Consider the following 25,910-nt stretch of genomic DNA (forward strand, 5'->3'; position numbering starts at 1 on the left):
GGTAAGCGGGGTGGCCTTGGAACGGGCAATTTCTATATTAGGCATGGAATTTGGCAAACCACTACCAGAAAATATTATCAGAACAGCCAACAGGAGGTCCCGTTTGGGTAACCAGCCATTGAGAACAACGTGGGATGCTCTCTGTTTAGGAGAGAAAATGGAAGACAACCACCCTATTCACATGACTCACAGGGATGCACAATGGGGATAAGAAAATGCCAACTGCTTCTCAAAATATTTGCTAAGAGCCCTGGCCAGTTTGGCTCAGCGGTTAGAGCGTCAGCCTGCGGTCCGGAGAGACCCGGGTTCGGTTCCCGCTAAGGGCACGTACTTCGGTTGCGGTTTGTCCCCGGCCCTGGTTGGTCGTGCGGGTGGCAGCCACTCGATGTGTCCCTTCACATCGATGTTACTCTCTCTCTCTCCTTTCCTCTCTCTCCCTCCCACTCCATAATTAAAATTGAAAAAAAAAAAAAAAAAAAATATTTGCTAAGAGTTTTGGGTTTCCATTACGTTCATATTTGGTGGAGACTGAATAAAAAATGCTCGATTGTCCTTTTTTCCTGATATTTACTAAACATGTTCTCTAGCTATCTTGGTGGCCAGCAGCATCTTCCATAAAAGCCTAGCATCCCTGGAAAATTTTAGTTTTCTTCCCTTTCGCCATTGGCATTTCACCTGAGTTTATAGCTGGAGGAACACGCTCTCCAACTTTACTCTTCCATCTCCCTTTGCAGGTGGGTGGCTGTGGACCGGATCGATTACACCTTCGGTAACAGGGTATTTCTCAGAGCTAGCATCCCTGGCCAGATATTTTGAGACTCATTACAAATATAAAAAGGTACCCATTCACCTTTCGCAGCATTAATTCAGTAGACACTACGGTTTCTGTTAGGAACGGGTCCCAAAGAAAAGACTAGTTTGGTCTAAGAAAACTGTAGAACATGGTTTAGTGAACTCCGCAGTTTCTGTTTTGTGCCTGTGTTAGTTTTCTGCTAGAGCTGTCACAACAAAATACCACCAACAGGGCGGTGTAAACAGCAGGGATTTGTCTTGCAGTTCTGGAGGCTGGAAGCCCAGAGCAAGACACTGGAAGGTCTGCTTCTCTGGAGGCCTCTCTCTCTGGCTGGTAGACAGCCACCTTCTCGCAGTGCTCTCAGGGGGCCTCTGCTCTGCACACAGCCATCGGGGCGTCCCTGTGTGACTGAGTCACATTCTGAAGTACTAGAGGTTAGGACTTCGAAACGTGATTTGGAGCAAAGACAACTCAGGCCACAAGAGTGCTGCAGAGAGCATGTATGAGATCAAAGACAGTAAGTGAAAATCTGCCATGTTTGTATTCAAGTCTCACTTTCATGTTCATTAACAGTGTGATTTTGGTCAAGACATTCGGCTCTCTGATCTTCAGTGACGGCTATAAAATGGTGACAGAAACAGCTGCGCTTATCTTGTTAATCTATAGGTGCTAAATTAATGTTAAGGTAGAATTTTACTAGGGATGTTGTAAGTATGTAAAGAAAACATGCTCTGCTACTTAAATATCTATGCACTCCTTAATTTCTTATCTGATTAAACTCACCAGGCAAACGCAAAGAACAATGACCAATCAAAGATCCAATCAAGGAACCTAGGATAAACGTCTGCGTCTTGTCTGAGTCATTCCCTCCGGTAAACAAAATCACATTACCAGGCACTTTCGTCCAGAGATCGACAGGGTAGAGCACCACCTACCTCGATGAATGCAGAGATGAAAGAGAGAGGAAGGCTAGAAAAGACAAAGAGGAAGGAAAGGAGGATCTTCACTCTGAAAATTAAGTGCTATGTGATCATTAGTATTCGCCTTTTACTGAAGATGTTCTTATCACACACAAAGAACAAAAGTTGAAATCATTAGTTTAAGAAATAAACAGAGCTAGAAGGTAGCACTGATGTCATCTCTCAGTACAGGTCCACAATGTAGTAATCTAAGAGGTTAATCCATTTTAAAGTACATCGGATAAACACCAGCACATCTGATGAGTTACGCTGGGTGGAGGTAGAACTAATCTTTCCTTAAAATATCACAGGGCTAGAAAGCCCAAAAGGTCTTAAGTGATAAATGTAGAGGTCAGCTCTGCCAGAGTGACCTGTGACCTTGCATGGCCCCGTGCAGACCCTGTAGGCAAGGCTTCTCCACTGCAGTGTGAACCGTGTGTGGGCAGGATGCCCTCTGAGATCCTTCCTGGAACACGGTGAAATGGTGGGCTGAGAGCTTTGGGACAGCCTCTCTTGCGGGGGGCTCTCCATCCTGCAGAAGGCTGCCATGAGCCTGTTTCCTAGCTGCCTCTTGGGTTCCCCCGAGGCATGGAATTTTCCACTCCATCCTTCTTCGGGTACAGCTGCAGACTCTAAGACCACTTAGCTGCGGTGTGGAATTGACTTCTCAGCTGCAGAGTGACCCACCAGCTGCGTCATGGGTCATCTGGTCCCTCTGGTCCGGTGGTGTCCTGGGGGAACGGGGATGTTGGAAGCGGACATCATGCTGATCTTGCTTTTGCTCTGTGTGTAAGCGAAAGCTCTGACTACATTTGGGCTGGTTGTCTTCTTACCTGTCAATCTTGGGCACAGGGCAAGCCAAGTGTGTTAAATGTACCCCGGATTTGTTCGGAGCAGGTGGAGTGAGAGCGCCATGAGGGAAACGACAGGAAGGAAGGAAGAGGTTGTCGGTCATCATTCCTTAGAGCACGAGGGATGGCGTGCCATGGAGGACCATGTGGAGAAGCACCAGGGTCAGTTGCCAGGAGGCAGAGAGGGTGAAGAGAAAGCAGAGGCAAGAGCCTCTCTGTACTTTTCATGAAAAAGGCAAGACAAGACAGGGTAAGCAAAACCAGGCTGGGCTGGTACCGCGCTGTGGGGTGATTAATTGAAGGAGTGTGGCCCAGGAGGGTAAGAGCTCCGTGACGGCCGAGAGGGGCGGGGCGTGGGATGGGCTTTGGACCGGTGGCTTAGCCAGTGGGAGTTGTGCGTACAGACGAGTCCTTTTCTGTGTCTAGAAACTGACCACCTCTGGAGGCTGCAGTGTTGACCAGATCAGCAAGGCCCCAAGATGTTAAGGCATCAGAAAATACAGAAAATGAAATCATGATTAACGTACCACACTAAGAGCTGACACTATGCACTTGATGCGGGCCCGCTCGACTGCTCAATAACAGACACACAGAAAATGATAACAGGCATCTAGTCCTGATCTCAAGGGGCAATCAGACCAAAAGCAATAAAACAGGAACAGGGTGCTGGACTGGAAGAACTTCTTAAAAGAAGATGATCAGATGACTATAGATGCAAGAAGGTGACAGTGATTTTGAAAAAAAAAAAATTAAGAAAATGTAATGCATAAAGATGATTCAGAAATAGGAAAAGTTATGCAGATCTTAAGTTATCTTTGAATTATGTAAACACAGAACCATTTTTTCCCAGGGAAAACTTTACTATCTGTAAGTGAAAAGCCCAGAATTACAGAGTTTAAAATCATTGGAATTATACAGGTAAACGGATTTTATTTTTGTAAGCAGATATTAAATTCCATCATTTATACCTCTCTGCCTAGCCAGTCGTGAACATTCTCTTACCTAAAGTACCCTTGATTCCACACAGCCTGGGCTATTGTCAGCTCTGATAAAGTATTCGATGAATTACTGAAGCTGAATCAATGCCCTTCTCCAGGTGTGTGTGTACCTGTCTTCCTGTATAATGTTATCCCTTTATACTTCCAAATCCCTGTATGTGGAAACATACCAGTATGGGAGGGTCATTGTTCTGGAGTTAGTGGAGTTAGGAAGTCTGCCCATGACTGTCAGGGCCCTGGAGGCAGGCTGGGCTGGGAAAGGGTGAAAATCCCAAAGTTCAATACTGTGCACTTGCTAGTGGCCTTTCTGCCTGGAATTCTCAGACCAGGAGCGTCCCAGTGCTTCCCAAGAATGAACTCTGTGACTTCACTAGGAGGTCGCACGGACTGGGGAAGGGACCTGGGGGTTCAGCTGCTCTACAAGCCTTATTCCAGGAACCCCCTCTCTTCCCAGCCCTGTTCCTTAACTAAGTCTTTCGCAGTACTGAGTCCTGTGAGCCAAACTGGCTCCTTCCGACCGGTCCCCTGTTGGAAGCTGTGTGACACCTCCATCCACTCTGCTAAGTGTGGACACTCACTTCTCATCTTTCGCCGACTGTTTCTTTCTTTTCTGCCTGTTCTCCTGTTCTTGTGGGTCAGCACCTTTCAAAACCTTCCTTTGTTGACATTCGTGTGGGTTTGGGAAAAATAGGAGATGAACTCAATATAAGTCAGTCTTCTCTTTAAAATGAGACACTCCCGAATATACGACTCCTGCTTCTGTGTCATCACAGCACCTGACTGTAGGGGGCGCTCCATGAGAAACCCCTAGAGATGGCCAAGTGGGCCTTCCGTAAACTCTGACTACAACTCAGGTCAGTTAGTTGGGTTCAGCAAATACGTTTCCAGCACATATGCCATACCCACTGACTCTGAATATGAGGGTGAATAAGACACGACTCTTCCGCCTTGTGGCCCACACTGTGGTGAAAGCCCCTTGAAAAGAAGTGAATCTGAAAAATTCCAGTAGAAACAAGGATACGCATTCAACACGCAGGCTTGTTCTTAGCGCTTCTAGCATCTTGGAGGAAGAAAAAGCCACAGAAACCTAATTATAGTCAGATAATTAACAAGGTAATGGACAACACTCTGTGGAATTAATTCACCCTTAAACATCCTTTATCAATGCCCTCTTTCTTCTTTGAATTTCTGCAACTGTGGCAAGTCAAGTCGACGTCATAGGCCTCGGTGATAAAAATAGATGATTAACTGTCTTTGTATCTTAGCATGTTTTAATTTTAGAAAAATAAATGATGCTTCCTTTTGGTTTTGCAAGCCAAAGAAAGAAAAATATGTAACTTTAAAAGGAAATTTTCATCCAAAGGAAAACAAATATCAAAATAACCAAGTTTGGCCCTGGCCGGTTTGGCTCAGTGGTTAGAGCATCGGCCTGTGGTCCTGAGAGACCCGGGTTCAGTTCCCACTAAGGGCACGTACCTCGGTTGCAGTTTGTCCCCGGCCCTGGTTGGGTTGTACGGGTGGCAGCCACTTAATGTGTCCCTTTCACGTCTATGTTTCTCTCTCTCTCTCCCTCCCTCCTACTCTATCTGAACAAAATATCAAAAAATGTCCTCAGGTGAGGATAAAAAATATATATATATATGTATATAGAGATATATATATATATATATATATATATATATACACACACACACACACACACACACACACATACACACACACACACACACAAAATAACCAAGTTTGGTGTCAGATGCAAAGAACCCCTTAGAAACAGATGAGGATCTGAATCATGAAAAAGAATGTATCATTCATAACCCACTACCAGAAGCTCGGATGAAGCTAACAAGCAAAGTGGGGGATTTATTGGCTTAGTAGTTGCAAAGCTTCAGTTAGAACTGGATCAAGATGCTCAAAAGTTGTCAGGAGCAAATTTCCCTTCACTTTCTGGTTCTGCTCCCTTCTGCACTGGTGTCACTTAGAGACACATTTTACATTCAGGTTTGTACCTACCAGCTTAACAACATACAGAAAGAGAAAGGGTTTCCCCAGTGGTTCCAACAAAAGCACCTGCCGTGAATCTCTCATCTGTGAAGCTTGAGTCACATTCCTTCCCCACATCCTTGATCCAGGGAATAGGCTGCCCCACTCGAACCACACGTGCTGAGAGTGAGGTGAGGTGGTTACCCCCTCAAAAATTCAAGTAGATGGTGCCAACTAAAGGGCTCTATCTTTAAAAGCCTTGAAATATGATAGCTTCTTATTGGTATAAGGCAATGCTGACCTTGGAGTGTAAGCTGCATCACCATTTTTGAAACTCTTGGAGTTCTGAAACCAGATGGACTGTTCAGAGCTGAGAGGTGATTTTGAGTGCAGCTATCTTTGAATTATTTAACGATCTCCCCTGCATTTGCACCCAGTAACTGTTAACATCCACCTCTTGCTAAAAAGGCCACCGGATCAGAAGGGTTAAGAGAATTGTTCGATAACTGCTAGAGAAGGGTAGAATACTTATTTTTAGCTTTCTGGTGTTTGATCGTAAATGCTTTCAGCCGGGAATGCCTTCCATGCGATTTGTGCATCTGAATGCTGCCAAACAGAGAAGGGGGAAAAGTCAAATATTAAAGGAAACCTCCTTGCTCTCATCCAAAGAAGAACGATTCTTTAAATTTTTAAAGAAAATGTTAGTTCTATTTTTACCTCCCTTTTAGATCCTCTAAGGCTTGGGCTAAGAGGAACATAGTTCTGGTATCAAAAAGCTTGAAAAACCAAAAATGTTATGCCCATAACTCATTAACCCCATGTTGACAAGTCTTTGGTAAGAGGAACAAGGAGAGAGAGCAGACCTTCCGCGTGTAATCCAGTCCTCTGTAACCTCAGCATCTTCCCCAGGTGGACCCTGGGAGATTGCTGAAATGGAATTTGTTCTGAGAGAGAAAGGTCACTAGGAGTACGTGAGCTCAGGAAGAGTATGGGCCATGAAAAGTGTCCTTCCAAAAAGGAAGCTACCAAATTAGCTTGTAACCTCAAGATCCCATTATCTGTGGGGTGAAAGTGACCAGTGGCCAAGGATTCTTTACATCAAGCTTTGCTTTCTAGACATTTTAAAACACCAATGCAACTTCTTTGAATGTGTCTTCTAGGTTGATTCTTGGAATTACTACTTTTAAAAGTGAAACTGATTGGGTGATATTGGTTAATAAGTTTAGATAGGTTTTAAGTGTACATTTCTATGATACATGCTCAGTATATTGCATTGTGTTCCCCCCACCCAAAGTCAAATCATCTTCTGTCACCATATATTTGGCCTTTTACCCTTTACTACCCTCACCCAATCTTTCCTGTGGTACCCACCACACTGCCAATCTGTGTCCATGAGTTTTATATCTCACATGAGTAAGATCATATGGTTCTTAGTATTTTCTTATTTCGCGTAGCAAGATAATTTCAAGGTCCATCCATGTTCTCGTAACTGGCAGCATTTCATCTTTTCGTATGGCTGTATAATATTGGATAGTATGTAGGTACCTCCTACCCATCTATTGACGGGTACTCTGGTTGTTTCCATGGGCACCGTGAACAATGCTGCAATGAACACAGTGGTCCATATATCTTCGCGAATAAATGTTTAAACCAAATAACAAAACTTAAGCTGAGAGTGTTTGTGGACTCTGGAGAAATTTGAAAATTATGTTCAATTTCCTGGAACTCCATTCTGAAACCCATCTGAGGTAGTAATCGACAACAAAGCCGAGTTGCCATCATTCTACTGCTCCCCACTGAGATAAAAGCATCATACAGCACTGGATGCCAACAGAGCAAATAATTAGATGTGTGCTCTTCCCACTGCCAATATATTGAGAAATAAAATTTTTGTGTGGCTATAATTGAATGTCTGGGACATCAGCTGTCCTGTGAGAAGTCATTAACATTTGCTGAGTGTCTTATGTGCCAGACACTCTGCTACAGAGGATACAAATTGAACTGTGGGATCACTTTTCTTCTCCAGGTGTGCACAGCCTTTGGTAAGAACCATACCTCATACCCATTTAGGACAAAAAGTCAGGTGAAATAAACCCCATGAAGAAAAACACAGTGCTAGGAAAATCCAAAGAGCAACGATCAGTCGAGGCTGGTCTGAAAGAGAATGGGATAGGAGGAAGGTTGGGACAGTTCTGTACCCTAAAATTACTGGGGGGTGGAAATTGGAAGTCCTTCATGTTCTGAGAGACAGAGAGGCATGAAGTGAAAACCAGATGGTGTCATCAAGACATAAAGGCTGTGCAGAATGGTAGATTATACACACACCTTGAACATGCTGTGCACTAATTCATTATTTCACAAGAACACATCCAGACTAGCAATTCAGTCATCAAGATTCATTCATTCTTGGGGATAATGAGGACTTCAGTGCCATCCTAAGTCTCTATCTCTAAGGTTAATTTGATCTCTCAAAAGAAAGCAACGATAACGTATTAAATAAAGAAGTAAAGCTCCCCTTTAATAGGTTTTTCTTTAGCAGCCTCTCATTTCTAGGAGTTTTAGACAATAACTCACCAAAGAACAAAATTAAGCTTTCCAGGTCTGTTGCTTGAAAAGTCAACGTTTGTGAGAAACAATTTCCACAGTAGATTATTATAAAATGAAAATTTCCTATGCCTGCGTCAGTTAAATCTCCCAGGATAAATTTGTAAAACTGCCTCTGACTTTCATTATTTTCTTCTTTAGTAACCATCCAGATGGCACAGCCCACTGGGTATTGACATTATGATAATAAAGAAATTAGTTAAGAAAGTCAAAATGTGATTTATTTAAGCAAAATAATCAATATCAATATGAAATATCTCAAGTTCAAATGGTAAGACATGAAACCAGAAATGAACAAGCCTTTATCACCCTAGAAGATTTCAGTTTGATATGCAGAGTTGTTGATTGGGAGGAATAAAAGATAGGACATATTAAAGAGTGTTAAAAGCCTGTCACCTTGAAAACATGGGGAATGATTATTATTTCATGAATGTTACAGAAATTCAACAAATACCTTTTGAGAACTTACTAAGAAAACCAGCACCAGATGCTACAGAGCATCCAGTATAGGTTTCCTTGGTCTTGCAACAACAGATCAATTATCTATTAGGGAAGAAAATGTCCAGATCTGGGCCTAATCTGAGCTTCTTAAGGTGGTGATAAAAATCGTAATATTAACTATGATGACTATAATAATGTTTCCCTTTATTTCCCTTTTTCTTTGCGACACACATAGAAATACTGAATTGCCTGATGACATCAACATAAAAAAAATAATAGAGCCCACACATCCCCTGATTTTCTTGTTCCCTCTCTGGTGCATGTATTATTCATAGTTGTATATCCCTTTTTGAACTAATATTTATATTCGTAACACATAACCAGTAATGAGTTCTACCTTTTATTACTTAGATTCTGTTGACCTTGAGGTTGGATTTAAAAAAAAAAAAAAAAAAAGCATGAGATGGTTCTAATTCTGATAAGTTTATATTCCTTTGGTTTTAAATATAGGTAAGACAGTTTTCTATTTCTATCCAGTTCCCCCCACCCCATGCTTTAATGAACACCTTACTGGAGACCTCATGTGGTCTTGATCAATGAAACATAATAGAGCAGTGACCTCAGGGACCAGCCTATTGGTGACTCTGATTCCTTTCATGCGTCTTCACTCTTAGTGCTGAACCTGTCCTCTCAAAACTCAACTTTCTATATATTACTTTCAGTGCGGCTAAATTGATCTTTTTTGATAATTTTCTGGAACTTCACATATCCCAGTGTTTTCATCTTTCCTTTTTTTTTCTTTCTTTCTTTCTTGGCTTAGATTTTCACTTTTTAGTACAATTTAGCATCATCTGTAAATCTTGAGTCCAGAAGATGCCTATAAAGATAACATTTCAATGCTACGATAAAATTCAACACCAGCTTGGATTTCCCAGACTTGCAGAGAGTTGTGTGGTTGTGACTGCACTGTTTTCTGCCTTTTCTCATTGTTCCTGAACTATGCCCAAGGAGTCCCAGCTCCCCACACAGCCGTGAAGACACAGTTCTTCTTTGTAGAAATACAGTGATGGTTTCTGGAAATTCTAAATAAAGTACATCAACTGTCCCTTTCCCCACAGTCCAAAAAGAAATTACAATATTAGTGAGGCTCAATATTTCTTCACAGAACCTTGACTACGTGTTCATGCATCCACCCTGCACTTGACTGTGGGCCCTGTCAGATTCCCAGACAGGGATAAGAGAGCTTGAAATGGCCCCTCCAGGCACCTGGAATCTCTTTCCTTTTGGAACGATACCCAGTATTCTGTAGGCACACTGTCATTTGTCCAGTAAATTAGGTATTTTGGCCCATTGTGAGTGGTTTACTCTTGAGTTCTGTTTATATTCTTAGATAGAATAATTCATCTTCAGAAATTTATTTATAGTTGTGGGTCATACAACAATAAAATGATTCAGTTGTGTTGTTAAGACCCTTTCCTCTAACAAAGATGCCATAAGGAGAAGCCACAATGTTCTGAGTAGGGTAACAGAACTGTCCCCAAAAACAGTCAGTAGTCAGAGAGGACTCTTATTTGTAGACTTTGATAGAAATATGTATGGATTTAGACAGGATCTTCCCTCTCCGGGATGGAGTTATCTGGAAGACAAAATCAACTCCAACCCAAATACTATTTACTTAAAATACAAAAGAGCAAATTAGATAATTAGAAAGCACTACAGGATGCAGCACTACCATCTACAGTTACCCTAAGAGAGAAGACAGTTTCTGGGCCTGGTCTGTGTGACTACACAGAAAGCTCATCTAAAATCCAAGCACTAGAATACTCCCGACTTTTTACTCTTTCTTCTCACACTTCGTTGAACATAAAATGAGTAAGAGCTTGCTTCCATCTTGGTCATATCAAATTGATCTAGCCACATTTGAAAATACATTTTTTTCTCTAAAATTACAGTGAGAGACCAATACATAGCTAACCTTATCATTTCTTAGTAGCATTTAGCTGTTAGAAAGATACTTATCAAAAGCCTATGCCAGAGGATCCAAGTGGCTGAGATTAGAATTCTTTACTATTTCTAATCCCTTCACGTTGCTATTTTACAGTAATAAAAGAATGACAACCAAGAGTGGTAAAGAAGCTGTAGCAGCAGAGTCCATTTAAATACATATTTGATTATGAGATAGTTCAGTTTCTTCCCCTCGTGTTCCCCGGCTTGGCTGACTGTGCAGTCACTATAGGCCAGTTGCCTTGTACCTGATCAGAGAGGTACGTCAAGAAGATGCCAAAAAAGAGTCTGTTGTTCGTCGGCGAACATGCCTCTCTCTTGTAGATCTAGTTAACATTTCTTGTTTTCACGCAGATTTTTTTCCCCCCACAATTGAACTTTAAGAACTGCCAATATAGTTAAGATACCTCTTTTTCCCTATTTATTGCTCACAAATTTCCATTTTGCATTCTTGACTTTTCTTTGGGAGAGTATACAAACAAAATAGTATAAGCATAATTTCTGCCAAAAGATTTTACAATTGCTTTCAAAAGCAATCTATTTCTCTCTGGATTTCTGTAAAACCCATGATAGCCATAACAATGATAGATAGGAAATATTTTACAGTGAGATGTCAGTTTCAGAAAAAAGCATCTTAGACTCTTAGAAGCATCTTAGAATTACCTAGTCTTAGTCTCCAAAGAAAACATATCATACCTTACCTATTCTTATTGTCTTAAAATTGACTCCAAAAACAATCAGGTTTAAGTTATATAAGCCATGTTGAAAGCTGTTCTTAAAGACTTTTAAATACAATACATGTACCTATTCAAACTTGCATTGGCCCAGTTCATATCACCAAGCTTGTTCCTTTTCTTCTTACCTGTGCAGCGACCGACAAAAGAAGATTAAGTCTACCAAGATCATCTTTCCAAGACACTAATAAATATCCATACAACCCTTAGAGGAATAAAAAGAGGCAGGACACACTTAAGTGATTACATTTAAAGGCAACTTGATGTTTAAGCTCCTAGATACTGTGCAGGTTTCATTACACAGCTGAAAACGAGACGTCACAGAGACCACAAATTCGGTTTTAAGTTGCCAAAGAAAAGTAGCAAAGAGATTCAACTCCATAATTACCAACATTCTTGAGATGGAGAACCTTCTCGAACTAATAAAAGACCAGAAAACAGAGCTATATGAAATACAGGAATGGCGGAGTGGAACTCCCTACTAATCCCTGACTACTTCTCTCCTGTTAATAGTGCTTAGTGATTTGGAGCGCACACCGGCCTCTTCGGCTCCTGAGAGTTAATGCCCTGAGTTCAGTCTTCAAACACATTAAATAACCCACTTTATTTGATAGCTGCCACAGGCAGCCTTTCTCTGACCTCACTGGGCTGCTTCACAAGCATCGTGTAATTCAATTTTAATGAAAACCTACACCATCTACAAAGAGAATGCTGGTTTATTTCGCGCTGTGGCTTACAATGGAAACACAGTGATTTTCCAGTCAATCCACTGAAGGACATGAAACTCACCCAACAGGTGAAGGCTTATTTCACCATGATCTAGACTAATCAAAATATCGACTGTCCAGAACATGAGAACGTCCAAATACCCTAAAGAATCATGGAGTGTCACACTGGCAAACTTGTTTCATTTTCAGTTAATTTGCAGGGAGTGAGGTTATGGTGGGGGATATTTCTAGAGATACTTCCCGAGGTTTGGTTAAACATTAGTTTTAAGCTTATATACAATGAACACAGTGATGGTTTCCTCTTCACACTTATCTGTAGTGCACAGGCGATGATCCATTTTGAATAAAGCAGATTAGTGACGCGTTTAGACTTAATGTGCTGATTGGTTCTCTTTGTCATAACAAATACTTCAGAGAAAACCACTGGAGTCTTTTTCCACTGAGCACTAGTTCTCCACACACAGAATAATGCAATTTCCAGTCACTTACGCAAGGTTTTCATGGTTCACCCTGAGCCTAGCTCCCCTGCTGCTCCAAGTGAACTTGGCTCAACAATCCTGCTGATCACGACCTAAAAGCAAGCATGCATGAAACACGTTTATCTGCTCATCCTAAGTGCATCTGTTCCCCAGAGGTCCATCTCTGGTCCTTCGGTTTTCTCATTGCACAAACAACTCCAAAAGAGATGGCATCTACTCAGTTTTTAATCAACAAGCTACCAGAAGGAGATCTCATCATCTCTTTGTGTTGCTGAATATCCATGAATTCCAGATCTCTATGTCCACCGGCTGGACATTTCTCTTGGTTGTTCTATGAACATGTGAAACTCGGTATGTTCAATACTGAATCATTTCTTCTCCATCATCTCCATGGAGGGAGGGAGAGAGTATAACCCACGTTTCTCAGTTTATTTGCAAAAGGTATCATCACTGTGCATTCATTCTCAATGTCATAAATCTGTGTCATGTCGACTGTGCCTGGTTCCTTGATTCATCTACCCTCTCTCTTCCCCTTATACTTAATACTGCCATTGAATTGGTAATGAAGTCCCTTTCAGTCCTTCAAGTTTCTTATACGTCCTATTTTTTCTTAAATCTCACTGGTCACGCCTTGGATCAGGTTCTAGTTTGTGACCACAGCTCCCCATCCTGTCTCCCTTCTCTACAAACTAATATTTATCCTCTACAACTTTTCCCAGAGAAATCTCCATTTAAATTTTTGATAATGCCACTTTCCTGCTTAAAATTTGTCAGTTGCTCTTTTTACTCTTTTCAGGATAATATTCTAACTCCTCAAGATTCTAACCCTTGCCTTTAACTCTAACTTTTGTCTTCAGCCTTCCTCTCTAGACATCTCTCTAAACTCTCCATCCTTGTGTTTAGGACACTGCAATGTTTGAAATTCCCTGAGCTTACTATGCCCTTCCATGCCTTTGAGATTTTGCACAAATGTTCTCCTTTTGTCTGGCTGACTCATCCTTTACAATGACTCTCAAATGCCACTTTCTCTAAGCAATGTCTCTGATCTAGGAGCCTAAGCTAGATCCCCCACACTCCTGTAGCACTCTGGATTGACCTTCATCATGAAACTTATCTCACTTATTTATTTATCTATTTCCTCATTAGAGAGTGATCTTCTCAAGACAGAAACAATGTCTTACTTCTCTGTATTTCCAGGTCTGGCAAAAATGCTTATCATTAACAAATAAGAATCTCTAGAACCTTAGCTATAGCCAGCTCAAGTGAAACAAAGAATTAATGCTTAGGGTCTTCTTTACGTGATATATTATGAACAACTTCATTAAATTACAGAGAATTTTTAAATTGAGCATGATTGATTGATTTGAGAGAGAGAGAGGAAGGGCAAGAGAGAGAGGGAGGAAGAGAGAGAGAGAGAGACACTGATTTTGTTGTTCCACTTATTTATACATGCATTGGTTGATTCTTGTATGTGCCCTGACTAGGGATCGAACCCACAACCTATGTCTATCAGGCTGATGCTCCAACCAACTGAGATACCCAGCCAGGGCTACTTGAACACAATTTAAAGGACAAAATTGTTTTCAAAAAAGGTTTTTAAAAATCCCAAACATTTTTGTACGCCGGCAAAGCCACATAATCACAATAGTGTAATTACTTTCGAATCCATATGGATACAAATATTGAAATTACTATTTACCCATTTAACAGATATTAATGAACATCTCCTACATCAGACACTGTTTTTCGTGCTAGGGTTACAAAAGTCAGCATATGGAATCTTCTTGTAGTTTACAGTATTGCCTGAAAGACAGACATTAGTCAAATACCACCACTAATGAGTTTATAGCTACAAAAGGGAATAACGTACTTGGAAAGAAAAAAATGCAGTTTGTTGACTGTATTCATGGAAGAAAGCTGGGACAGACCTGAGAGGAGAGGTCTCAGCAGAGCAAAGGGGGGTGGGAAGGAAGCTTTCCAAGCAGAGGGACAGTGCAGCGTGAATGAACCCGGGACAACAGAGAGCTCAGGGAAGTGTCAGAAAGGAAAGCGACCTCTGTGGCTAAACCAAGAAAGCAGGAGGGAACATTCCACGAGACTGGTGTGATAGTCAGGTAGGGAGTCTTGTTAAAGATTCTGGTCTTAATCCTAAAATGAGAAAATAATTTCAATGGATCAGACTTGCACCTTGAAAATACCAGTGTGCTGCCCTGTGGGGAAGAGAGAACCAAGAGCCAGTGCATTTGGAGACCAGTTAGGAGTCGATGCCATGGTTCAGGTGAGTGGAGACGGTAGTGTGGACTAGAGCAATACAAGAGTAGACGGTCAAAAGCCAAATAATTTGATAGCTGCTTAGATGGAAAAACTGGTAAGATTTGCTGATGAAATTGCCATGAGGAGAAAGGGCTACAGAAGGGGAGGTCGTGGTGACCAGTATTTCCAGCATGTGCCATATTTCCTGAGACAGAAACTAGGAATGGAGTGGAGAAAAAGACTATAAACTTAATTTTAGACATGTCGAGTTTGAGGTTCCTTTGGAATATCCAAGTGTAAACATTGCAGCAGGAGTTTAATATACTGGAGTTCAAAGAAAAGAGCTGGACCCATGGTACCCACGTGGACGGGCGCATCACCTTTGTGATTATAGCTGTAGGCATGGGTGGCATCGACTAGGGAAGGAAACTATTAGGATTTCCATGGATGCTGTGCCAGTCCGGTCATCTTGTGAATAGGCTAGTCTTCTACATGCTATTCCAGTCATCCCTGGTCCACACTTTCCTCTGCTGAGCCCTCTGAAATATGGAACATACAAGGAAAAGAAACCTGGAGACCATTAGGTCTAACCTCCAATTTTCTCAAGGTCATGCAATCCTCAGAGGTAACTGAGATACAAGCTCTGGTCTTTCTGGCAGGGGCTCTGGAGTTTCTGTCTGAGGGGGACACGTCCCACAGATACTGATGCATGTTCATGTGTCATGCTGAGCCAACACGGGCACGTGCCAGGAACAGCACTTACGGAGGGACCCCTGCTGGTGGAGAAAGGAAATGGGATCTTGAACTGGACCAACTGGCTTTAAATATTAGTAAGCTGTGCAACATTGGTCCAGAAACTTGAACTCTTTGACCCCCCATTTCCTTCTCCATGAAACAGAGATAATCAACAATTACCTTGAAATATAGTTTTTAAAACGCATATTAAAAGCCAATGAGTACATAGCATGCTCCCAAATTACCAATATTTTCCTCCAACTAAAAAACAAAAACAAAAACCATATAGAGGGTGGGGCAAAAGTAGGTTTACAGTAGTGAGTATGCAAAACAAAGTTTATTCTAGTATTATTATTTATTAATTATTGTATTATTTTCTATACAAACTGTAAACCTTCTTTTGCTCCATCCTGTATATATCATATTCAATATAAAATTACTGTAATTATTATATAAGTAATCATTATTTTAATATATAACAATAAAATAAAAAACCTGTATTACACATAGCTTTATTATTAAAAAGAAAATCCCTGTGGCTGATTCAAACTCTTAGAACATTAAATATTAAAAAAGCAATTTTTCTCTCATCAGGTTGTAAAGCCTATTTATTTCACCTTTATACACTTAAACTCTATAAAGCATCCATGATTGTGAATCAACAACAAAATCTACACCCAAATAATATTCAATATTCTTATAATGTGAGATATTTTCTAGAACTAAAGCACTCCCCACACATGTGAACATCTTGTTCAGCAATAGAAAACCTCTGCTGTCAGTTTTAACTCATCCAAATATGCATGTAGTCAAGGTAAATGTTATAGTTGTAAAATATTCTCAAAGAGGAGCCCTGGCCAGTTTGGCTCAGCAGTTGGAGCATCGGCCTGCGGACCAGAGAGTCCCGGGTTCAGTTCCTGCTAGGGGCATGTACAAAAAATATATATGTATATTCTCAAAGAGGAATCAAATGCCATAAAAATATAAAATAAATCATTTCTTCTTTTATTTACAAACTTTAGTGCCCCATCTGGTCTTGGATCTTTATTCTGCTTCCATTCAGGGTTTAAATACAAAGGCTTTTTGGCTGATATGAGTGTCACAGTTTGCTCTACCACCGACTTTCAGATGAGAGATGAATAAATACTGTAGGTCACAGGATATGAATTCTAGGGCAACAGCTATCAAGTAGGAATAAGATGTGTGGGTTTCATTCAGGAAAAACCCTCAGCAAAATCAGCAAATATTATATTAGCTTCATGGTCTTTTTTTTTTTTTCCAATTTGAGGTTACAATTTCATAAAAATTACATGAACACTTTTATAAAAATCTCATATAGCAATATTTAAATTTCATCTTTCACTTTATATTGTAGAGCTTCAGTTCAAGGGCAGAATATAGCTCCATGTGGAAGCTGAGGATTCCAGGCAAAACAACTTCTTAACACACAGCAGACAGTTCTCATGTTCTTCTTCCAGACTGAGTCCTTATCTATTCCAAACCAGACTCAAAGCAATTTTAATAGTAATCTTCCTTTCTCTCTCTCCTCTCTCTCTCTCTCTCTCTCTCTCTCTCTTTCTCTCTCTCTCTCACACACACACACACACACACACACTCACCAAATAAAAGTAATAAAAGACAAAAAAAAAAACAATCAGATGCAGAAAGAAAGGTGGATATGTCAGTGATGAGTCAGGTGAGAAACTACGAATGAAATGTTAAATTTAGCAATGAATGTCCTAGAAATTAGAAGGAAAGGGAAAATACAGGTCACACATTTCTTATTGCTTTTAAAAAATCAATCAAATTTACCTTCAAAGACAAAATGTCTTTAGTATTTTCTTATAGAAGAAATGCATTTTATGGGTTCTCTCATAAGCAATTCCATGAACATGAAATAAATATCTGTGACTATAACTTTGCGAAAGTTAAAAATAGTAAGTAAATGATCACGTGTCTGCCTACGCCAAAGGCTTCTTAGCATTATACTCACACCTCACAGAGGTGTTCCTTTTGGGAGTTAAGTACATGTAATTCAGGTTCTTGGCTGAAGGTCTGACTATAAAATAAAAGTGTTTAAACAGTTCTGCTCCCACAACTGACTTTTTAAAGCTCCGGGGACAGAACTCACCTCACTCCATCACACCGGTGGAATATTTAGTGCCAACATATACTAATCTATTTCCCCACTAAAATGAAAATATTAGCCCTTGAAACCCAGTGCAATAACTGGAACATAGTGAGTAACTGCTCAGTGTTTGTTCAGCTGAATAAAAAAACCTAAAGAAAATATAGCTAGCACGCCTGTAGGCCAAGCAGATGCCAAGCCTCTATATTTTGTATCAGCTTAAACATACTGATTCCCTGTCGCATCCCAGGCTCAATGAATTAAAATACCTGTAGTTAAGGTCTGTAAACGTGCCTTCCTAACAACCACCACTGAATCTGCTGAGATGTGGAAAGGTTTGGAAGAGAACAAGGAAGTGGAGAACACAGCAGAACTAAAGGGTTCATGGTGGCGGCCTGAAGGAGGGGAGGGATCCCAAGGGACATGGCCCTGGCTGCTTCACAGTCCCTGGCCACAGGGAGGGACAAGAGCTGCAGCCAGGCAGGAGCCCAGCCCTCTCTGCCTCGTCCTGGCTGCTTCTCTTTCCTGCTCCGTGTTTCTCAACTTGCAGACGGGCTTCCTTTGCATGTCTCTGCACACGGCCATTATCCAGCCCCCAGGTTGACATCACCTCAGTCACAGACACACACACACTTAACTGAAGTTCAGGAAACTCACATACCGGGCCAGGCTCTGGTCAGCATCCACCACTGGCCCGAGAGCAATGAAGTGCTCACTCCCCAACACGTGGGCCTGCTCATTTGCCTTTGGTCCTCATTATTAGCCTCTTGCCAAGGCCGAAGCCCTCCTGGTCACTGGTCTTTCTGTCCTGGTCACGAGGAAGCATCACAACCCTTGTTCACAAATCCCCTCCACATGCTCAGCAGCAGACCCCTTACTCTTGTCGCTTGTCACTCCCCACAAGGCTCTGATCGTCCTATCTCCCCTCCTCTCTTAGCCTGGGTAGCCCAGGCCCCAGCCCGCCCACATCCCCACAGGGCGGGCCTCCACTGCCCCCGGGGCCAGAGCACAGATTTCTAACTTATCACCATCCGTTTGCTGTTGGGCTTCTCTAGTCACTTCCCATCAGACTTGTAGGGTGTCGGTAGATCTGATAATGATTCCTTGATCTCACGATCACCCAGGTAAGAAACTAACACGAAACCCAAGTCGGGTCATAGCCTCTTTTATCCGGTACACCCTGGCATTCAGCAAACCCTCGTGCTTTCTCTTCTCTCTTCCTCCCTCCCCACATATCGGAATCTTGGCATCCAAGCAATTCCTACAAGAGCCTGTACCAATGACAGAGGCAATGGCCTTTACTGAATGCCGAACACTTGCATCACGCATTCCCTGCAAAAACTTTAAATGTCTCCAGAGTTCCCCACACGCTGGAATTGCATTCTTTTGATTGGCTCGCAGAGACTCTCCTCATCTGGCTCAGCTCTGTTTGTTCCTGTCCACCTGCCTGCTTCTCTGTAGCTTGGTCACTCCCAGCTCTGCCCGTGAAGCTGTAATGACGTGTCATTTCTTTTTAATCCTCACTTGAGGATATTTTTCTGTTTATCTTCAGATAGAGCGGGAGGGAGGGAGGGAGGGAGAGAGAAACATTGATGTGGGAGAGACACACCGACTGGTTGTCTCCCATACCGCCCCTACCAGGGCCGGGGATGAACTGCAACCGAGGCATGTGTCCTTGACTGGAATCGAACCCGGGACTCACTGGTCCGCGGGCTGATGCTCTAACCACTGAGCAAACCGGCCAGGGCATGACTTGTCACTTCTGAAACTCAGCTCATCACTGACCTTCAGGAACCTTTTCCTGGCTCCTCATTGATTTTTTTCACCCTCCTCACTTCTATATACAATTGACATCACACTGGTCCCGTACATCTTCATTTTAATGTTGTTTTCTGTTAATTTCACATTTGTCCATTATGGTTTTTCAACTAAGAGTAGGGTCACGATTTTTGCTTCTTTGTTCTGTTTTATCATTTCAAGTGTCCAACCTGATGTTACACATGGCATTAGCGTTTTACATTGGCTACTGAATAATGAGTTAGAGATTTCAATGCTGAAAAGACAGACCAGATTTTAAGCAGTTCTCTGAAAGATCTGGACAAAGTCGAGCTACACAGAATGCAAACTCACCGGAGAAGACACTGGGGATCTTGGAAAGAAAGCTTTTGACAGTTCGAATAGGAATTCCATTTTTTTCATCTTGCATGCGTGCTATGACGTCTTCCATCTAAACAACAATAACACAATAAGGAAAACCTTTCAAAACTTGAATTTTTTTCAGCTAAATCAGTTCCCATAACAATTACGTATAAGGGTTTTGCCCAACTATGAACAATATTCTAATGCGATATTCTTACCTTGCTAGACTTTGTCCCATTAATATTTTCAGTTTGGTTAAAACATGACGGAGAAACCAGCAGGAAAAGGGGCCATTTCAGGCTCCATTAACCTACTAAGAGGGGTTTCGAATAAGGCCTCGCTCTGGGTGCACGTTCTCCGGTTGTGAAGGTTTGGGCAAAGAGCGCTTGTGTTTGAAGCTGTCAGAAGTCACTATCATAGCAAATTCACACTCCGCTAATAGTATCTCTAGAACTCTCTGAGAAAGAAAAGAGAGCCCGGCCGGTGTGGCTCGGGAGTGGAGCGTGACCCTGCACCGAGAGGTCACCGGTTTGATTCCCTGGATTCCCGGTCAGGGCACGTGCCCAGGTTGTGGGCCTGATCCCCAGTGGGGGCGTGCAGGAGGCGGCCAGTCAATGTTCACTCTCATTGATTTTCTCTCTCTCTCCCTCTTCTTTCTTCTCTCTCTAAAATCAATAAAGAAAATAAGTAAAAGAAAGTAGAAACCCTAAAAACAACAATTTGGATTTCCTCTTCAAGCAAGAGAGGTTCTGTGCTTTGGTTTAGGATAAGCTTCTACAACCTGTCTAGAAAAACAAGACTGAGTGCCAGCAATCGCTGTTTCTTTCCTCAGGCACGGACTGAGGTGTGATGTGAAACACACACACACGCACACATAAACACATGCACACACACATAAACATGCACACACACACAGGCACACGCACACACATAAAACTGAATGTAACACCATAGCCTTCGGTCCCCTGAATGAATTCCACTGTATCCTTCCTTCAGTCTAGTTAGTATGTTCACTTTTGCTTTTTCCAAAGGAACTTGACATCCATTCACTCCCTTATTTCCAAAGCAGTTACTGATCACCAGCTCTAGGCCAGACTCACCATGGGCACTATGTACAAGAAAATAAATGTAATATAGTCCCTGCCCTCAAAAAAATCCCATCAATGTTGAAAACAATGGTGGTACTGGAGTAAGGTTTATAGTTAATAGTTAATAGTGTTACAGCAATGTCAATTTCCCATTTTTGATCATTATGCCAAAATTATATAAGATGTTATCATTAAGGAAAGTTGAGTTAAAAGGTATATGAAAATTCTCTGTGCTATTTTTGCATCTTTTTTAAAAGGCTAAAATTATTTCAAAATCAAAAGTTAAACAATCACAGTCCAACACTAATATCCATGAATTACCTATCAAATTCCCATCTGCACAGATTCAAAGTGCTTTTCACCTAAGGAAACTTATTTGCCTGGGTAACTGCTGTCATATTTATTAGCACAAGAACTAACTGGGGACGTGGGACGAATAGGTTTTAGGGGACACAGGGCTGCTTTGATTCTCGGCTCTCCTCACGCCCAGCCACGGTACTCTGAGCAAGTAAAGGAACCTCCCCAAGGCTATGTCCTCATCTGTAGAATGGTGATAATGATATTAACCCCTTCCCCATGTTTCTGAAGTTGGGCTGGGGCTGGGATGTGGTAAGCTATTTTAACATTCGACAAACAACGTGTACAGAGCACAGTACACAGATCAGGAGTACTGGACTTCAGATGTCCGTGCGCCCCCCGACCCCTAAGGGGCTGACTCTCCATTCCCGCAGCTGCCTTCTCGCACTGCGAGCCTAGTCCTCCGCCCGCGCTGCCTCTCGGGGCTGCCTGACTCCTCAGGCAGAAGAGTGGGAATGGGAAGCTGGCCCTGGGGCCCAGCCCTCTTCCATTGGGAAGCCCACATCCAACTGCCGATACGGAGACGCCTGCCCCAGCGAGGGAGTCTGTTCAGAAGCGAGTTCCAGGATTAGAGTTTAGTGCACACTTCGGTAACAGCTCTGCCAGCGATCAAGGTGACACGGCGGTTAGCTGTCATTCCCCAAAGGCTCAGAATTCAGGCAGAAAGGAAAGCTGTGTGTGTGTGTTTTCTTTTGTTGTTTATCAAGCTCCTAAAAAACCGCAACAGTAATCAACACCCCACTTCTTTGCATGTAATGAAGACATCTCATTGAAAAATAGAAACATGAAAAAGATACATTCTTATGACTTTTTAGTGTGTCACCTCATTCACTTGACACAATGTTTAGAAATGAAGAGTAAACTGCTTCCCTTGCAAGGATCGGCCTGTAAACCCTCGAATTATCAGCTTGGTTTACCGAGGCTGGATGAAGCAGGCATGGAAACCTCCTGGCCTCCCACTTTCATCACCCGAGCACCCGGGACGTTGCGCCAGCTCCTCTGGTGGGGGGCTGGATTAAGACGCGTCATTATGAGCAGAGGGTGCCCTCCGCAAAATCACACCACCTCTCTGCTTATTAGATCCGAAAGGAGCAAGATTGGCAATCTGGGATCTGAACGTGATGACCTCTATGGTTGTTTTTAAAATCTTCAATTCTTCAGAGACATAATTTTCATATTAGAAAAAAAGATTAACTCCATGTAAAAATAAGATTTGTGCTCTAGATCAAAAATATGATCCTGAAAATGTATTCAACTGTTTTCATCTTTATTCAGATGCAATTTATCCATGAACCTTATCATGGCCCAAAATAAGAAAGAAAGAAAAAAAAAACACCAAATAAAACCAGAAAACAGAACAAAACTAAGCTTAAGAAAGACCCAAAAAATCTAGTTTCTAAAAGCTAGAATCACTCACAAAAGCCACATATAAAAATACATCTACTGTATTTATTGAAGTTCCCTTAAGCATTCGCTCAGACTATTTTTCTATTAAGCATGGACTTTACACACTTGACTATCTGCTTTCTCACTATGAGCAATAGCAAATTAGATGAGGAGAACGTTAAAAGCAAAGTAATAAAGCAAGCCAGAGAGCAAGAGGGATGAGGGGCTATAAAAAGTAACTCCAATAAATGTTAAAACTTGTTGGGACAATTTAAGGCCAAAATTCTCAGGTATCCGAAGCATCTTAAAAGAAGATGCAAATTATACATTATCTATCTATCATGCAATAGATCTATTTACCCATCTATTTATATATCCATCATCTCTCTTCTTCAGGATATCATTGAGTTGTCAGGGTTAGCATGTGTTTTAACGCTCATACGCCTGCTTCTGACCTGCTTCTGAGCTGAGCTGAGCTAACAAAACAGGGGACTAGGAACAGCGAGCTGGGCATGGCAGGATGACTGAGGCTTTCTCTGAGTCTTATGTTCTTTACCCCTCAAATAAGAAGCAGATGATCTGTAAGATTCCTTCTAGCTACAAAATTATTTAGGTCTGGAAATAATCATCCGCGTTCAGAACTGGATAAGTCTCATCACTTAGTTCAAAGAGCCAATTCCCTATCAGAGACAAATAGACGAGCCCATAAAATTGAACAGGACCTTTTACACATGTATGTGCTTCCGCTGTTGGTGCATTTTAACGTCAGTGCAAACAGAGTGAAATGATCACTGTATTACTCTAAGACTCCGTTTTCTCCACCTATAAGATAAACATAATAATAATAGCGTACATCTTTTTACAGGTGATAATTAATGAAACAATGGGAATGAAATAGTTATCACTGTCAGCAGCAGCAGCAGCAGCAACATAATTTCTTCCCTCATCACTGTACTAGAAAGCCACAGTCTCTTTCTTTCTTTGATAACCCACTTGGCAAAGACAGCGGTGGTCAAATGCCAAGTATTTATTAAAGCAATAAATTGTCAATCACAAAGTAGACAACGGTACGGATGGACAAGCTCTCCCTTAGACTTCTCGTGGAAGATGAGTGTGCTCTCCTTTGAAAGCCACGGGATTTTATTAGGAGAAATGTCAGGAAGAACAAGCTTTGCATATAAGTAAGGGCTTTGCAAACCATAATATTTAGAAGAAATACGGATGTGAGAGCGCATCCCTTTCTGACAAAATGAAGATGTCTCTGCCCTCACATTTTCCTGATGAATTTCCCTCTTGAAGTTCATTAGTGGATTATAATACTGAATTGAATTGAGATTATCATCAAACAACAAGTGCTGGCGAGGGTGTGGAGAAAGTGGACTCTAGTACACTGCTGGTGGGAATGCAGACTGGTGCAGCCACTATGGAAAACACTACGGTGTTTCCTCAAAAAAATAAAAATTGAACTGCCATTTGACCCAGTGATCCCACTTCTAGGACTATACCCTAAGAAGCCTGAAACACCAATCAGAAAGAATATATGTACCCCTATGCTCATAGCAGCACTATTTACAATCGCTAAGATCTGGAAATAGCCCAAGTGTCCATCAGTAGACGAATGGATAAAAAAGCAGTGGTACATATACACAATGGAATACTATGCAGCTGTAAGAAAGAAAGATCTCTTATCCTTTGAGACACTGTGGAGGGACCTGTAGAGTATTATGTTCAGTGAAATAAGCCAGTCAGAGAAAGACAAGTATCACATGGTCTCACTTATTTGTGGAATACAATGAATGAAATAAGCTAATGAACAAAACAGACCCAGAGATGTAGAAGTAGGGTTCAGACTGACAAACCTTAGAGGAGGGGGGAGAGGTGGGAAAAGGAAAGAGATAAATCAAACAACTTATATGCATATACGCATAACCAATGGACACAGACAACAGTGCTGTGTGGGGGGGAGATCAGGAAGAGGGTGTCAATGGGGGGAAAGGAGAAACATCTGTAACAAAAATAAATTAATTCAAATAAAAATAAATTTAAAAAGAGATTAAAGCCCTGGCCGGTTTGGCTTAGCGGTTAGAGCATCGGCCTGTGGTCCAGAGAGACCCGGGTTCGGTTCCCACTAAGGGCATGTACCTTGGTTGCAGTTTGTCCCCAGCCCTGGTTGGTCGTGCGGGTGGCAGCCACTCGATGTGTCCCTTTCACATTGATGTTTTTTTCTCTCTCTCTCTCCCTCCCACTCTATCTGAACAAAAAATGGAAAAAAATGTCCTCGGGTGAGGATTAAAAGAGATTAAATACTCTACTCTCAAAAGTAATATTTTAACTATGTAAACCCATTCCCTATTTTCTGAAAAGAGTAAAACAATCGTCTCTTGTGAAGTAATTTTGAGAGTATCTATGGCTCAACTTGTTGAAAGCGTGTTTATGCTTCTATTGTTCTGAAGTCCTTCACACTGAAGTTACTGTTACCGTCTTACAACTATCTGTTTTCCCTCGGAGCAAACTCAAGGAAAAGAACCCTCACCTTAGCCATTTTTGTATTGCTGATAAAGAAAGTGCTGGCCCATAAAGGGAGAGGCATTAAATTTTAATTTATGGCATGTGTTTTATTGTTCTGAGACATCCAGAGCAAAAATTTATGTTAAATTGATTTAAGATTTCACCTCCAGACGTTTGAAATGCTTTTTTCCCCCTTTATCTAACATTTGTGGAAAATTAGTGGAACAGAAGAACTTAATGCACTATCTGCGGAAACATTCTTATGAATTTTGTTTTATTTAATGCAGATACTCCTCCGCTGGTTCATCAGAGGGCTGTTTTCTTTCGATCATGAGGGTAAGTCCGTGGCTGTAGATGCGGCTGCCTCCCCGCCTGTCGATGTCCCGTCAAGGTCACAGTCACCTGTTAGCTCTCCAGAGGGAAGACACCATTCGACTCCAACATCCTGCTCTTTTTCCAGGAATTCATAATTAGCCTTTTCATTGAAATGGTTCAAATGTCACTTGAATGCTTTGCTGTATTTCAGACGGCTCACTCCGGTTAAAGCTCTCCACCCGCACACTCAGCGGCCTGGAAGAGAGCGTGTCCAAGCTCCGTCTTCCAGGGGAATCACTAGCTATTCGAGAGGGCCACAGGCAGGGAAGTCCCACGTACTGATGAAAACTCACTGCTTGGAAGCCTGCCCGGTTCCCCAACGTTCCTAAGAATGACAGGAGTTTGTCCTGGCCAATTTTGCTCAGTG

General features: G+C 41.7%; 1 protein-coding gene across 2 annotated transcripts in view; it reads right to left on the minus strand.

The window, feature by feature from the left end:
• The window catches only part of RGS7 (regulator of G protein signaling 7), a 364,521-nt gene that overhangs the window by 164,794 nt on the left and 173,817 nt on the right, over window positions 1–25,910 (minus strand). For both annotated transcript variants that reach the window (XM_036277369.1, XM_036277368.1), the window contains exon 3: window positions 19,821–19,917. In XM_036277369.1, the coding sequence (XP_036133262.1) occupies window positions 19,821–19,917 (97 nt within the window). The remainder of the gene's footprint in view (window positions 1–19,820; window positions 19,918–25,910) is intronic.

The sequence above is a fragment of the Molossus molossus genome, unplaced genomic scaffold (genome assembly GCF_014108415.1).
Source record: "Molossus molossus isolate mMolMol1 unplaced genomic scaffold, mMolMol1.p scaffold_m16_p_23, whole genome shotgun sequence".
Taxonomy (NCBI): Eukaryota; Metazoa; Chordata; class Mammalia; order Chiroptera; family Molossidae; genus Molossus; species Molossus molossus.